Source organism: Suricata suricatta, chromosome 17 (genome assembly GCF_006229205.1).
Source record: "Suricata suricatta isolate VVHF042 chromosome 17, meerkat_22Aug2017_6uvM2_HiC, whole genome shotgun sequence".
NCBI classification, from domain to species: domain Eukaryota; kingdom Metazoa; phylum Chordata; class Mammalia; order Carnivora; family Herpestidae; genus Suricata; species Suricata suricatta.
In genome coordinates, this window is record NC_043716.1 from 19404458 (window position 1) to 19419733 (window position 15276).

The 15276-nt window shown below is 44.2% G+C and overlaps 1 protein-coding gene across 1 annotated transcript in view; it reads right to left on the reverse strand.

The window, feature by feature from the left end:
- Positions 1-10014, reverse strand: part of MYO1D (myosin ID) — a 265312-nt gene extending 255298 nt beyond the window's left edge. The window contains exons 1-2 of the mRNA XM_029926993.1: positions 9979-10014; positions 9764-9831 (exon numbers count right to left, since the gene is read on the reverse strand). Coding sequence (XP_029782853.1) covers positions 9764-9831; positions 9979-10014 — 104 coding nt within the window. The remainder of the gene's footprint in view (positions 1-9763; positions 9832-9978) is intronic.
- Positions 10015-15276: the final 5262 nt, after the last annotated feature.

Sequence of the window (15276 nt, forward strand, 5' to 3'; positions counted from 1 at the left end):
ACTCTCCTAACTACCCACCACACATCCACCCATCAAAACCTCCCGATCCCCTGTTTCCATCTCAGTCACGCCTGCTGTTACATTAATGAGCTACTTAGGGTTCCCAAGGGTACCACGACCGCATGGTTTGCTCATGGGTTCATTCACCCTGTCCTCACCCGGTCTCAGCTCAGCAGTTTCCCACTCCTTCAAAAGTGAAACAAAATGAAACAAAACCAGAAAACTTTACCTACTAAGGACAAAAATCTAGCCACAACTCTGAAACATGACCTGTGAAGAGCAGTTGCAAAGAACCATGAAAAGCAGACGTGGGGAAGGGAGGCCGCCAGGGGAGAACAGGCACGTGTGCACATGCTGGGCTCCGGAGCAGAGCTCCCTACGAGGAGGCCAAACCAACCATCTGTTCGTAAGAAAGGCAGAGTCTCAGGGTGCTAGCGGCTGTGGGACCAAAGGAGTCCCAATTGGCATTTCTCAATAGTTGCAAGATGGGGCTGAATGAAGATGAGTAGACATTACATTGTTGCAATTACATTGCAATTAATTACAACGCATTACACTGTCAGTGTGGTGAGGCAGAAGAGAAAAAGCAGGTACGCTTGCTCTGCAGCAGCTGATCTTGATCAATGAAAACAGGTGCTGCTAAGTCACCTCCCAGATGTCTCCTGGCATGCTTACAGGGCTCGCCTACTAGTCGGGCAAGCTTCTTGCCTCTTCAGACAAATGCTGGTGAGCAATGGGTTAGAAATAACTGAGTCTGGGTGGCTCAGTCAGTTACGTGTCCAACTCTTGATTTCAGCTCAGGGCATAATCCTACAGTCTGTGGGTTGGAGCCCTGCACAGGGCTGTGCACTGGCAGTGCAGAGCCTGCTTGGGATTCTCTCCCTCCCTCTCTGCCCCTCCCCTGCTAACAAGTGCGCGCATGCACACACATTCTCTCTCTCTCTCTCTCAACTTAAAAAATAATACAAAGGGGTGCCTGGGTGGCTCAGCCACTTAAGCTTCCGGCTTCGGCTCAGGTCAGATCTCACGCTCGTGGGTTCGAGCCCTGCATTGGGCTCTGTGCTGACAGCTAGCTCAGAGCCTGGAGCCTGCTTCCAATTCTGTGTCTCCTCCTCTCTCTGCCCCTCCCCGCTCATGCTCTTCTCTCTGTGTCTCAAAAATAAATAAAACCTTAAACAATAATAGTAATAAAATAAAGATCCCAGACTCAGTTATCTACTGGTCGTTCCACACAGTCTCTTTCAACAACTACCACAGAATGAACCAGCCACATCCACTCAAAGGGGGCAACCACCAAAAGTGACCCCGAATGGGGCCCAGGATAAGACACAGGAAAAACTAGGCAAAGAAACTAACAGGAAAAAAAGGCAGATCAAGAATACTCATGAAAAACAGGTATGTCATGAAGGAGAAAAACTATGGAAAAATGTTCTGCATGGAAGCAAAGAACATAATGAAAATATAGCCCTCTAAACCAAGAGACCAAAGAAAACATCATTTAAAACAAGATAAATCAGGGCCCCCTGGGTGGCTCTGTTGGGTGAGCCTCCAACTCAGGCCATGATCTCACAGTTTGTGAAACGGAGACCCACACTGGGCTCTGCACTGACAGTGAGGAGCCTGCTTGGGACTCTCTCTCTCCCTGCCCCTCCCCCACATGCATGATCTCTCTCTCTCTCTCTCTCAAAATGAATAAACTTTTTTAAAAAATAGAGAAATAATGCTTAAAACCATTTTTTTAAAAAGGAGATGAGAAACCAAAGAGCTCAAGGAAACACTGGAAGAGGAGAACACCCCCCAGAAGTGAAGACCACATTAAGAGACATCAGAATAAGGGGGTGCCTGGGTGGTTCAGTTGGCAAAGTTGGTCAGCTCAGGTCATGATCTCCTGGCTTGTGGATCCATGCTGACAGCAGGGAGCATGCCTGGGATTCTCTGTCTCCCTCTCCATGTGCCCCTTCCCTGCTCATGCTCTCTCAAAATAAATAAACACACACACACACACACACACACACACACACACACACACACACACACCAGAATGGGAACGGATACTGCTGAACATATGGACGAGAAGAAAAGGAAACAAAATGAAGTGGAAAAACCAAGTTCAAGTAGAAAACAGTGCAGAAGAGGGGGATAATGGAGATCACTGATTGGTGTTCCTGAAGGCTTTGGTATGATAATGGTGACATTTCGAAATGGCAAACAAACACACCAATAATGTATGTCAGCAGAGAGGATCAGAACACAGGTCAGCCACCTGGAACACCGAAGCCCACGGATCATCAGTGTGATGCCTTGAATTGTGCACCCCCCACCCCCCCAAAAACACATGCTGAAGTCCCAATCCCTGGTACCCGCGAGAGTGACCTTATTTAGAAACAGGATTTTTGCAGCTGGAATCAGGATGAGGTCATTATAGCGGGCCCCAATCCAACGTGACTGGGTTACAAGAAGGGAAAGTGCCACGGGAAGACTGAGACAGGCCAGGAGGACAGCGCATGACGACAGAGGTGCCGGCGCAGCTGTGAGCCGATTTCACCACCGGAAGCTGGGCCGAGGCAAGACCCCCCCGCCTGGGTCCAGACCGGCCTGGCCCTGCCGACACCTCCATGTCGGACTTCCGGCCTTCAGAGCCGTGAGACATGAAACGTCTGACCTTTCAAGCCACCGCGGTTGTAGAATTTTGTTTGTGGCATTTTGTTACAGCAACTCCAGGGAACTAGTATGACTAGTTATACGAAAATAAATTCTATGACAGCATCTCAGTTTGCGTTTAAAGAAACGCAAGTCACACCAACAACAGGGTATGATCTTCCACCCACGCAGGAGGGATTTTGACAGTGAGCAGGGTTATTAGCAAGAGTATGGAGTCCAGGAGTCTTCCCCAGCACAGGTATCACCTTCACAGGCAGGAAAATAGAAATCTTAATTGCTCATTCCCATCCTTACACCTTTCCGGTGGGAAGTCTTGCTGTCAAGCCAATCTGACATCCCGATATTGGCTCATCTCACATCGACCGCTCCTGACGACTGTGCTCTGACCCAGGACAGAACGAGACCTTTTCCCACCTAAACTGCTCCATCCACCCTCATCCCACGCTTGCTTCCTCTATGGTAGTTACTACAAGCAGCTTCCGGCCTGTTGACCGTCTGTCTCGAGAAATACACACCATATTTACTTTGTCCGTTGCTTTACCTTCTGCATGCAATACAGCGCCTGGAACTTACAGGGGATGGTTAAATAGTTAATGAATCAAACAGCAAAGGAAGGAAGGAGTCCCCTCAGCCCACCTCCGTTTTCTCAGCGAATGGTGTGCATCTTATTTATAGAGAAAATTCAGGCCGTCAAGTGTGTAAGACATTGAATGACCTACCATCATTACTTTTTAAAAAAAATTTATGTACTTAGTTTCACTTCTCTTATTTCCTTATGACTTTCAAAAGTGGGAAGAGGGGAGAATGAATACAGCAGGATATCATCTAGTTTTTAATGGGCCACATCCTTATGCTCAACTGAAAATAACCTTTCCTTTCACATGGGCAATTTCATGTAATCTGGATACAAACAGTAATTTATATTCCAGGAAAATAGAATTAAAATAGTGTCTATTCTGACTCACCTTCTGGGACAGTTTTTTCGCTGTTAGAGAAGGAAGTTGCAAAGTATGCAGGACTGACTTGGAACTGGAGGAGTCAGTCCAAGCTGGTGGACTCCGGTGGCGTGAAGGGAGGGGAAGGGAGGATGTATGTGCACACACATTTCCCAGCTCTGCCCTCTGAGGGAGCTCCGAAGCAATGACACCCAGATGTTGGCTTGTAAATACTATTCTTTTTTTTTTATGTTTTATTTTATTTTTGAGACAGGGAGAGAAAGAGCATGAGAGGGGGAGGGACAGAGAGAGATAGAGGGACACACAGAATCCGAAGCAGGCTCCAGGCTCTGAGCGCTCAGCACAGAGCCCAACGCGGGGCTCACACTCATGAACGTGAGATCATGACCTGAGCTGAAGTCAGAGGCTTAACCAACCGAGTGCACTTGAATACTATCCTTAACTAAAAGGACCCAGGGCTCCTTGGAGAAAAGCTGATTCTGGGGCTGGGGCAGGGGAAGTACGAGATGAGTCTGGAATATCTTGTTGAGCCAGAAAGTAGGGAAATACTCAAAGAATGACAGGGACATATCAAAGTAAACAGGAATCAGTGTGAACAGGCTCTCACTGGCCATATCTGGACTCATGGGAGTACTAAAATAAGTAACATCAGTGACATTATAATCCCCCAAATAAAATAAGAATGTAAGAGTCCATACTGATATAAAATATAAGTGAGTTGGGGAAGGAAAAGCTCTTTCTTAGGGTCAAGTGACAATTAAGAAACACAGAAGGGATGATGTGAGTTAGAAAACTATCAGTGCACGCTGAAACCAGCAGCTGAAGGTGTGATGAGGAACAGGATATTTACACAGCCGCAAAGTATCCTCCTGCAAATTACTTAGTTACCAAGGGAAAGACAGTAACTGTTATAGGAGAGAAATCTTGTGACCACTTAAGCCAGATGCTCAAAGTTATTATCACCACCATTGACACAAACTGACATATGTGCTTGTGATAGTTAATATTGTGTTAACTGGACTGGACCAGGAGGTGCCCAGACGTCTGGTCAACCACTGTTCTGGGTGTGCCTGTGAGGGCGCTTCCGGATGAGAGAAACAGCAGAAGGACTGAGCAAAGCAGAGTGCCCTCCCCGGTGGGTGGGCCTCACCCATTCCCACCAAGACCTGACTGGAACAGAAGGGTGAGAGAGAAACAAAGCTTTGTCTCTCAGCCTGGTCTCTGAGCTGGGACCCAGGTCTTCACCTGCCCCCACCCTTGGACTCAGACTAGAACTTATACCAACAGCTCTCCTAAGACTCTAGCTAACTGACTGAGGAGTTTGGACTTCTCAGCCTCCATAACTGTGTGACCCAAAAATCTCTCTCTACATGTGTATACACACACACACACACACACACACACACACACGTATGGATCCTGCTTCTCTGGAGCAGTCACACTTAGGCGGATTTTGTACTGAGAGTGATTCTAGAGGGACAGAATTTTAAGAGTGAGTTTTCTGAGTTGGTTCTGGAGTTTCAGGAAATGTCTTTCTGATTGGATTTAAGGCCACTAAATGACTCTATTTCTAGTAGCAAAAAAAAACAAAAAAAACCCCCAAAAAACCAAACAGTGATAGTCCATGGTGTGATCTGACAATAAAAATACACAAAACATCTCCAGTGAATATCTCTTAATCAATCTCTTATAAGAAGCAAGGGGCGGGGTGACTGTAAATATATTTGCAAAGATTTCTGGAAAACTAACAAACACATGAGGTTGGCTGGTTAACTCCTAATGTCATTGGACAAAGTGATGAATGAAAAGAATAGTCAGGGATTCAAACTCTCAGCTCAAGTGCTATAAAAGGACCTAGAGCTTGTTTTCCTGTAGCCGCAGGGCTTAGAACACAAGTACAGGGCCCACTGATATGTGTGGCGAGGGCACAACAATCATTTCTGCCAAAAACATATGACCTGAATCTAATCGGGAGGAAACAGAAGATAAACCTAAATTGAAGGGCATTCTACAAAATAACTGGGAAAGTTCACAGTAAAAAAAAACAAAAACAGAAAGGCTGACACTCTGGAAAACAGTATGGCAGTTCTTCAGTTAAAATAGAACGGCCCTACGACCCAGCAGCTGTACTCCTAGGTATTTACCCAAGGGATACAGGTGTGCTGTCTCGAAAGGGCACATGCCTCCCGATGTTTATGGCAGTGCTGTCCACAACAGCCAAAGTATGGAAAGAGCCCAACGTCCATCAAGGGATCAACGGATAAAAAAGGTGTGGTATATACAATAGAGTATTACTCGGCAATGAATAAAAGAATGAAATCTTGCCATTTGCAACTGGATGGAACTAGAGGGTATTACGCTAAGTGAAATTAGAGAAAGACAGATATCATATGGCTTCACTCATATGAGGACTTTAAGATACAAAACAGATGAACATAAGGAAAGGGAAGCAAAAATAATATAAAAACAGGGAGGGGGACAAAACATAAGAGACTCTTAAATATGGAGAACAGACAGAAGGTTCCTGGAGGGGTTGTGGGGGGGGCCTAAATGGGTAAGAGGCATTAAGGAATCTACTCCTGAAATCACTGTTGCACCATATGCTAACTAACTTGCATGTAAATGAAACAATAAATAAATTTTTAAAAAAAAGAGATACTCCAGGACAGGAAGTTGAAAATCTTTTCCAAAGAAAGTATATCTACTTCTTTTGTTACTTAATTTTTAGTTAATCTAAGATTATAAGGCTATGCATTAGAGATTCTAATCAATGAGATAACCAACATTAATATGCTCCATTAATACTGAATAGAATTAAAGAAAATCGCCTATAATTTAAAAATCTGTATAGCTTTATCTCTTATAAATGTATAATTTGTTGACGTTTTTAAAATATTAAATATAACTTTTGGGTAACAAAGAAAAAAACAACAGAAAGGCTGAACATATTTCACATTATAAGAAATTAAAGACACATAACTAAATACAAGGCATGCTCCCAGGAAGGTTCTCATAGTTCTTGCATTTTTCTATAAATGTGAAATTATATACAAATTTAAAGTTGCTGGTAAAAATCCAAGCTTCTTTGTATAATAGGTTTAGATTTTTACTTATTACCTTTGCAAAGGCAACACAGGTGCTTAACAAATATAAATGATCAGACAGTGAAAAGTGTTTCTCGTCTTTGCTACAGCTTCCCTTCCCAGAGACAGCCACTGCTACTGCTTTTCTGTAGATTCTTTCAGAAACAGGTTATTTCAGAAACAGAAATGCACACACACCCATGCAGATAGTCTTTTACATGAATGGCATTTTTTCTCTAAGTGAAATCATGAATCTTAGTGATAGTTTCACATAAGTAAATAGAGAAAAGCCTCATTTTTTATGCGCACATAGTATTTCATTTCACGAGTGAACACACAATAATATATTTAATGAGTCCCTATTGGACTTCTCGGCTGTTACTCTTTTTTACTAAGAACGATGCAACTATAAACACAATGGCATCTATGTCTCTGAGCATTTGTGCACGTACACTGCAGTTGCCGGGTCAAAGGTTATGCGTACGACTTGAATTTGTGAATTTTTGCCAAATCATTCTCCAAAGAGGCTGTAGCAACCTATAGTTCCAGCAACAGCTTGTTTTCTGGGTGTGGGGTTTTAAACCAACGATGCTGGCCCATTTAGAAAGGACAGCTTATAATGAAGTTTTATTTTCAAAGTACACAGAACTTTGACCCCTTTCTTTTGTGCAACGCTCATTAGCTTACTGCCAACTTTCAATACGTTCAGTTCACTCTCCCTAGTTCTCAGACGAGGATCTCTTCCATCCTGCTGCTGCTGCTGCTGCGGCTGCTTCTGGCAAAATCATGGCCTCCATGTGATGGAATCGATTCACTGACTGCCCTTTGTTAGACTGCACATTCCCCAAGTGGGCAGGGACTGTTTGTTGGAGAGATCATGAGCATCGGAGGCCCCCAGCCCTGGAGCCCTCGGTTTGAATCCTGGCTCTGCTAGTTACTGATTGTGTGTGTTCATAAACATGAGTTACTAGTAAGTGCCAGGTGCCAGGCACTGAGTTACAAAGAATAAGGCACGGTATTATCGGACGAAGACTTACAGACACAGAGAATGCCATGTAGTGAGCACAATAACAGAGGGTTTAAAAATGACATTTTTTTAAGGGGTGCCTGGGTGGCTCAGTCAGTTAAGCATCTGTCTCTTGATTTCAGCTCAGGTCATGATCTCATGGTTCATGAGTTCGAGCCCCACATCAGGCTCCTATGCTGACACTACAGAGCCTGCTTGGAATTCTGTTTCTCCCTCTCTCTCGCTCTCAAAATAAATAAACTTAAATAAAACTACACATTAAAAATGTATCATTTCTCTCTTGCTCCTATTCTCTTTCTGTTCACATGTGCATGTGGGTGTGTGTGCATGGGTGTGTGCAACCCATCATACTGTTTCAGAAAAGATTAAAGTCAATAACAAAGACAGAAAGGATACTATGGAAGTTTAGAAAAAGGATACCTGACCCAGTTTTATGAGTGGGAGGATTCAAAGAAGACATCCCAAATTTAAATTTCTTTAATTAAAATTAATTTAATTACTTTAAATTAACAAGTCACATCTGACTTATTAATGTGATGATACAGTCTCCATATATGTAGTTCTAGGCACTTCTTGACTTATACTGCCTTCAGGGCACCTGGGATAGGATGGTTTGTTTTGCCTTTTTACTGACATACCGAAGCCTTGGAAAGAGAACGTCTGAGGAGACCCCGCAGCCCATCAGCGCAGCAGTGGGCCGCACTGGCACCCACCTCCGGGGAAGTGAGGCCCTCCGCTCACTGCAGCGCTCCGAGCACTGCTGGCCGGGGCGAGGGTACAACGGTACGCATGAAGTCCGATGATGAGCAGCGCTGCGGGCCGTCCGGACGGCAGGACAGGTCCCCTTCTCTGGGGCACTGCATCTGTGCTGCTCACCCTCACGGTGACGGTCACTTCCGTAGGCGTAATGGACCTGATTCGGCCCAGCATCAGGTCCACAAAGCATTCTCCCAGTTCACAGGGACCTTCTGAAGTCAGAAAGCCTTCCATCAAAATGTTTATGCTTTCCAAGGACACGGGACACTCGGGAGAGGGCCACTGGCCGGGGTTGGACTGAGTTCCCGAGTTCATAGCTTGGTTTGGTTTTCCAGGACAACCTCTCTTCCCTTGAGCAACGCAAAAGGTAGCTAACCAGAAAGTGCGGTCAGGAGGTGCCTGGCTGAACTGTTTACTTCTTTCTTTCAATGGAAAAAAAAAACCCTTGTTTTTGATATATACATTTTTAGATAATGCTTGTTTTGTTTAAATGTTCATTTTTGAGAGAGAGAGAGAGTGAGCATGAGCAGAGGAGGGGCAGAGAGAGAGGGAGACACAGAATCTGAAGCAGGCTCTAGGCTCTGAGCTGTCAGCAGTGAGCTTGACGTGGGGCTCAAACTCACCAACCCATGAGACCTAAGCTGAAGTTAAGATGCTTAAACCACTGAGCCACCCAGGAGTTCCAGTGCTTGCTTTTTCAGAAGACACTTCTTTGATACAGTAAGATGCCTCGTAGAGAAACACTAACTTTAAACGTTCTTATTGTTTTCTTCAATTTTACGGTATTCACTTGTTCATTCACACAGTAGTTACTGGCGCCCACGTACCAAGCACTGTTCTGGGAGCCATGGTGAAGGAATGAACAGGCAGACCCATCTCCCTGCTAATTCGGGGTGATGAGGAGGACAGATGGGAGGGCCGTGAGGGGAGGCAGGTGGGTGAGTCCTCGAAGGGTGGTGGGCTTTCGGAGGTCATCTCCAGGGCAGACTTTGAGCACTGATCCCATTTGCTTTTTGCAAGCCCCTGGGACTGCAGGCCAGAGAGGACTGAGTGCCTGGCTGTGGCACAGCGAAGAGGCCACTGCTGGTGGTGGGTCCCACCCCACTGCCTGGGTCCCGGCTGGGGTGGAGCAGTGGGGGGACGGAGCAGAGGACAGGCTTTCAGAGCAGAAGCAGGACTGACTAGATGGAGTGACTTACTAGATGTGAGAGGCGGGATAGGGGAGTGGTCAAGGTTGCCCACGCGACCAGCGGAGCCGACCACAACAGTGCGCACTGTACCGAGCTGGGCAGTGGAGGAGGAGCACAATCTCGGAAGGTGACTCTGAGCTGCGTTGGGTCTGAGGTTCCTGAGGAAGAGCCAAGTGAAGATGCTTCGCACTCTTCTTTCTCTCGGGAGCTCATTAAACCTGGTCCTTTGGACACAAAGGCAACGACGCACAGGACGGCAGACACAGAGTACCTAGAACACAGGGAGGGCCACCAGGAGTCCCTACCTGCTGCCGGGGGCAAATTCTGTGAGGTGGCCACATGCTCTGCTGCACAGTAAGAGACAAGAGATATCTGGGTTTTATTTTAATTTTTTTATTACCTGAATCTGACTGTGTTGAGTTACTTAGCCATTCTACCTTCCCAGTATAAGGAAATGGTAGAAACCAATACAACACCTTCCCCACCTAACGGCTAGATTATCATGTCCCAGGCAATATGGCCAAAATAATATTGCTAATAATACAAACGCTCCTTCTCAGCTCACTGTCTAAATTCTTGACCATAAAAGACACTTCTACCAAACACCACTACTTAGTTACCCAGCAAAAGGAAACAGAACATTTTATAGTATATTTCACTGAAAACAAGATAAGTCTTGAGGATATTAAAAAAAAACCCTGTCAGATATGGCATAACAAATCAGGCCCACAAATACAGCAGCTGGGCTGACATCTGGAAGTGGACTGCTTTTTAGTTTTTGGTCTTTTGTCTGCTGGGAGTACCTGAAAAGGGTTCAACTTGCAAGCCTGTCACTGCAGTGAGAAGAATACTGGTCACTCACAGGGCACTCAGTTGACTGGTCACTTTGACAGAAGAGTCTCTACAACCACTAAAGTCAGGTCATGTCCACACTGGGCAGAGAGTCACTGTTAGGTCAGAGCACGTGTAACCTTCGCACTGTTGAAAATGAATCCCAAAATGGCTTCATTTTGATCTTCCAAGGAAAACTGTTCTTTTCATGAGATTCTAAAAGTTTTATAAGCTGACCAAATAGCCAAGGAATGCACATTGTCTGTTTTGGTCATCATCTGTCACTCCATAGCTTTTAGACGGTATTTAATTATTTAACTGAGTGATTGGTTTTGCTCAAGTCCTAGTAGAGGAAATACAGAGATTGGTGAACTGGACCACACTAAAATCACTCTGATGTGAAGTCCTTATAAACTACAGGCCCTCAGACCAACAGATGGATGTTAAAATACTCCCATGCATTTAAATTAGTGAAGCACCTACAGACACACACAGATAATAAAGATGTTACGTGTTTTACAAAGTTAGCATATGAGCAAATCCCAACCAACATTATTTAGCTCTGACATGCTGAGTGTCTAACAATGACAGGCATGAAGGTTTAGGCCAAAAAATAGGAATGGAACTTTTCCTACTAATAACATGACACTGTATTTTCTCTTCCAACCAGTAAGTGATAAATACAATTTCTCCAACGTAAGGCTCAACTTCTATATATATATAAAACTTGGGGGTGTGTGTGTGTATACATATATACCTTTCCATCCATTTTATTTAAAAATGATTTCCTATTATATTAACCATTCAGCTCTCTGGCATGCCTAAGGAAGTGGTTAATTGAATCTTGCCTCAACCGAGGTTGTTAGCCTATTTATAAATCAACACTGCTCAGGAAAACGAGTGAGACCTGGGCCTGAGTTGGAAAACCCTTTGGGAGAAATGCACAACGACATGGCATGATAACAATTATGCATTTTAAATACCACAAACCACTTACACGACAGAACCGAGCACCCTTTGACCCTGACCCTCAGAGAGGAAGCCTTTTCACCTTACACTAGACCTAGATCTTCGGCACTCTGGGGGACAGTAAGCCTAACCTATGCACCCTGTCACTGCCTCATTTAGTAAATGACAGAAAGCCTAATCAGTCTACTACATCATTTTTAAAAAACTGTAATTCCAGGGTGCTTGGGTGGTTAAGCGTCCAACTTTGGCTCAGGCCATGATCTCCTGGTTCGTGGGTTCAAGCCCTGCACTGGGCTCTGTGCTGACAGCTTAGAGCCTGGAGCCTGCTTCAGATTCTGTGTCTCCCTCTCTCTCTCTGCCCCTCCCCTACTTGTGCTGTCTCTGTCTCTCAAAAATATATAAAAAAAATAAAAAAATTTCTAAAAACCCTGTAATTCCTTATGCCAATTTTCATCACATGGGAAGGCTCTGATTAACTACAGCAAGGTTTTCCCAGGTGTTACTGAGACTTGGGGCAACCGGGTATGGGCTTTCAGGTACAAGCTGGGTAGGAGCCGTGGCAGGAAGCACTGAAAAGAAATAAAAGGTTAAGCAGCCAAGTGAATAAATTATTTCCATTTTAGGTGACAACACCTGTTTTAAGTTCAGAAAACAAAGTCACACTAAACTAATACTTATGGTGCCAAGAAAAGCAATCAGAAGGTTTTTTTGTGTATGTTGCTAATTATAAGCTTGTTAAATGTTAATAGAAAAATTTGCAAGCCTTCTTTTGTTGACATCATACGTCCAGCTACAGGTGAGAAGGAAATTACCATACGATGAAACCAATCACCTAACTGTTATCTCTGCCCAGAGAAATCTCAATGATGAGCACAGCTTTCATTGGCCTGGGAGGGGGATCTATTTCTGCTCCGGAATGGATTGTGTGAAAACAGGAAAACTGGAACGCCTCCAGATGCTCCCAAGTTTTGTGTTTGGCTATTGTTTCTGTTGGGTGGACTAATAGCCACCACAGAACTGAGCAGAGGATTTAAAACTAGCAGAAATATTCATTGAATGAATGAATGAATGAATGAATGGTCAGAAACTTCGGCACTGGCTCTCCTGGCCTTGTCACAGTCTGTAACCCCCAGTGAGGTCACATTTCCTCGTGGAAAGCTTTACAACCGGTGTTATCCTTATGCTTCTTCTAGTTGGCACTGTCTTTTGGTTTATGGATGGAGGGTATTTTTGGGTTTTGGTTTTACTTTTTTTAAAACAACCTCGTATGTGTCTAATGTAGAGGAGGGGTTAACTTCCTCTCCCCTATCAGCATGTAGAATTGGTGGCACTTAGGTGGTCCTACTTTAGGACAATGGACAGCAACCTCAGGGGCAGGAGGAGGTTAAATTGGCACACTCACTCTTCTGACGCCAGGAGCGTCTGGGGGCACACAGAGTTTCCACAACACTGATCCTGTCACTGTTCTGATGCCAACAGGCCCTAAAGGAAGCGTAAGAGGGTCCGATGGCAACCTCAAGTGAAATACCAAAAGCTGCTCACTGGGGCCCTCAATAATGCCTGTTGGTTCTGCAATAGAGTTGTTATGGTGAGGACTGGGGAGCTGAATTCGGAGGGAGTTAAAGAAGATATAAAAGGCAAAGGACATCAACTCTTAACACTCCGCAAAGGGTTTCCTTCGTCACCTGATATTTGAGATGCTGCAATTTGCAGCTTTATTTCCATGTTGTAATCATGTCTCCTAAGAGACCATGAGCCAGATTTCTTTCAAATTTGTTTGTACTTATTCCTAGCACACTGCTGTGGCATCCAGGGGAATTTTTACTAAGGGAGGAGGGACCTGGAATCATGAAGAGGTGAATTATGAAAACCTCAAAGTATGAAATGGACTCGTATTCAATTATAAAAATCAACACATTCCAAAGACAATCCTGATACAGATCGTCTATTACTCTGCTTTATCCAGGCAGTCCTTCTGCACTCAGGAAAATAGCCCAGCGCTGTCTATACTCGGAATACCAGACAGGAGGAAGTGAACTAAGAGAATAAGAATGTGGTGGCAAAGAAAAGAGTCAAAAACTAAAAACAGATCAAATACATCAGGAAATGGAAAAAACAAATAATTTTCCCTATTTTTTCTTAGTTCCTAAAGCAGAAATTAAATCATTTTTATTGCTAGATCAAATTGAGAAAGGAATTTATGTAAATAGCTTGGTTGCCAACTTAAGACAAATACTATCATATTTATCTTTTAAGTGTCATCCCAACCAGGACCGAATTCAGAGCTTCCCAGGCCAGTGAGAAAAGACTTAGCTGCCCCCAGAAAGCAACTGTCCCCCAGTTCAACCGTGCTCAGTAAACAGTTTCCCGAAACGTCTGTTAATATTACATCTCAAAAAGTAAAAGAAAAGCAAAGCCTACTTATCAATAGTATTTATTATTTCCAAAGCTTTACTTAAATAAGTCCCATTGTTCTCTGTGAATAAGAATTGAAATGAAACTCTGTTGACTGAATAATGCAAAAAAATTAATATTCTGATTTTATAATTTCAGGAAATACTTTGTCTCAAGTTTTGCTCATAATTCATCTAAGAAGTCAAGGGTCTGGCCAGCATGGCCAGTGCACTTGGCAGAGCCGGGGCTTCGGATTCAGCCGGCTCACTCAGGCACACGGAGGCCAGGCAGGGAGTCCACCGGTGCGCGGGGTGTCCCGCAGGGTAGGGGCCCAGGAGGCCGCCTGCATGGTGGCCAAGTGAGTTACATTCAGGAGGACTGAGAAACTAAGTAACATGTTGAGGATGGAGGGAGCCAGGTTTCTTACTGCTGCAGAAGGAAATTACAAATTTCCAAGGAGATGGCTAAAATAAACCCCTGGGGTCAGACTGCAGTGGGAGATCGCAGTATGGACTCATGGAATTTAACATGCCCCCGATCCAACGGCCGCCAAACTCTTCTGACAAACGACCCAATCTTGGTTTCCCAATGCCACACCAAGACCACACCAAGACCACACCAGTGCTTTTTGGAGAGGTGACTCCTTTCCTCCCTGGGACAGGAAAAAGCACGAGTGAACCTGGAATCTTACTGAGTCAGAACATAAGGAAGCTCTCAAAGAACGCCGGGGACAGATCAAAAGGACACTGCAGCCAGCTGAAAGGGGCTTCCACTGCCCAAATCTAGGCCAAATAGTTTCACTCTGTTTGGGAAAATAAGGAGAATGAATTCTGTGGTTGACTGTTTATCTCTGTCCTCTGTTGTGGCTATGTGGACTACAGTTTTTATCCTGACTGGCTTTCTAGGAGGCATACCGTTGGTGAGACCCAAGCGTGGGGCTGACCTGGCTCAAATGCATCATCACAAGTGAACAAACTGTCCAGATCTGCTGCTTGTTTAAAATATCTAGTATGTGGACGCCTACACATCAGCAAAGACGTATGCACTTTGCTAATAAGGTCCTTCTTTAGAATCAGAGGCAATGCATTTATTTCTGCTTTGAATGCTTTCTAATGTCAGGGTACTAAAACTGGATGTAAAGACAAATTGTTTTGGTTATTAATGCATACAAAAACATTTTTTCTAAGTTTTGTTCTTAATATCAACTAGAGGAAAGATTTTTTTTTTTTGCTAGAAAAAAACTTTGTAAGACATGGTATCAATTATGCTGTCCTTAAATGTTTCCTTTCCTCAAATCCTGACTACAAGATTAATCACTCAGGGTAGAAACATCTTTGTCACTGTTGACGATCTGTGGTTGAGAGTTAGTTCTGACTTTTAAAAATAATTTTCATATTGAAATAATTGCA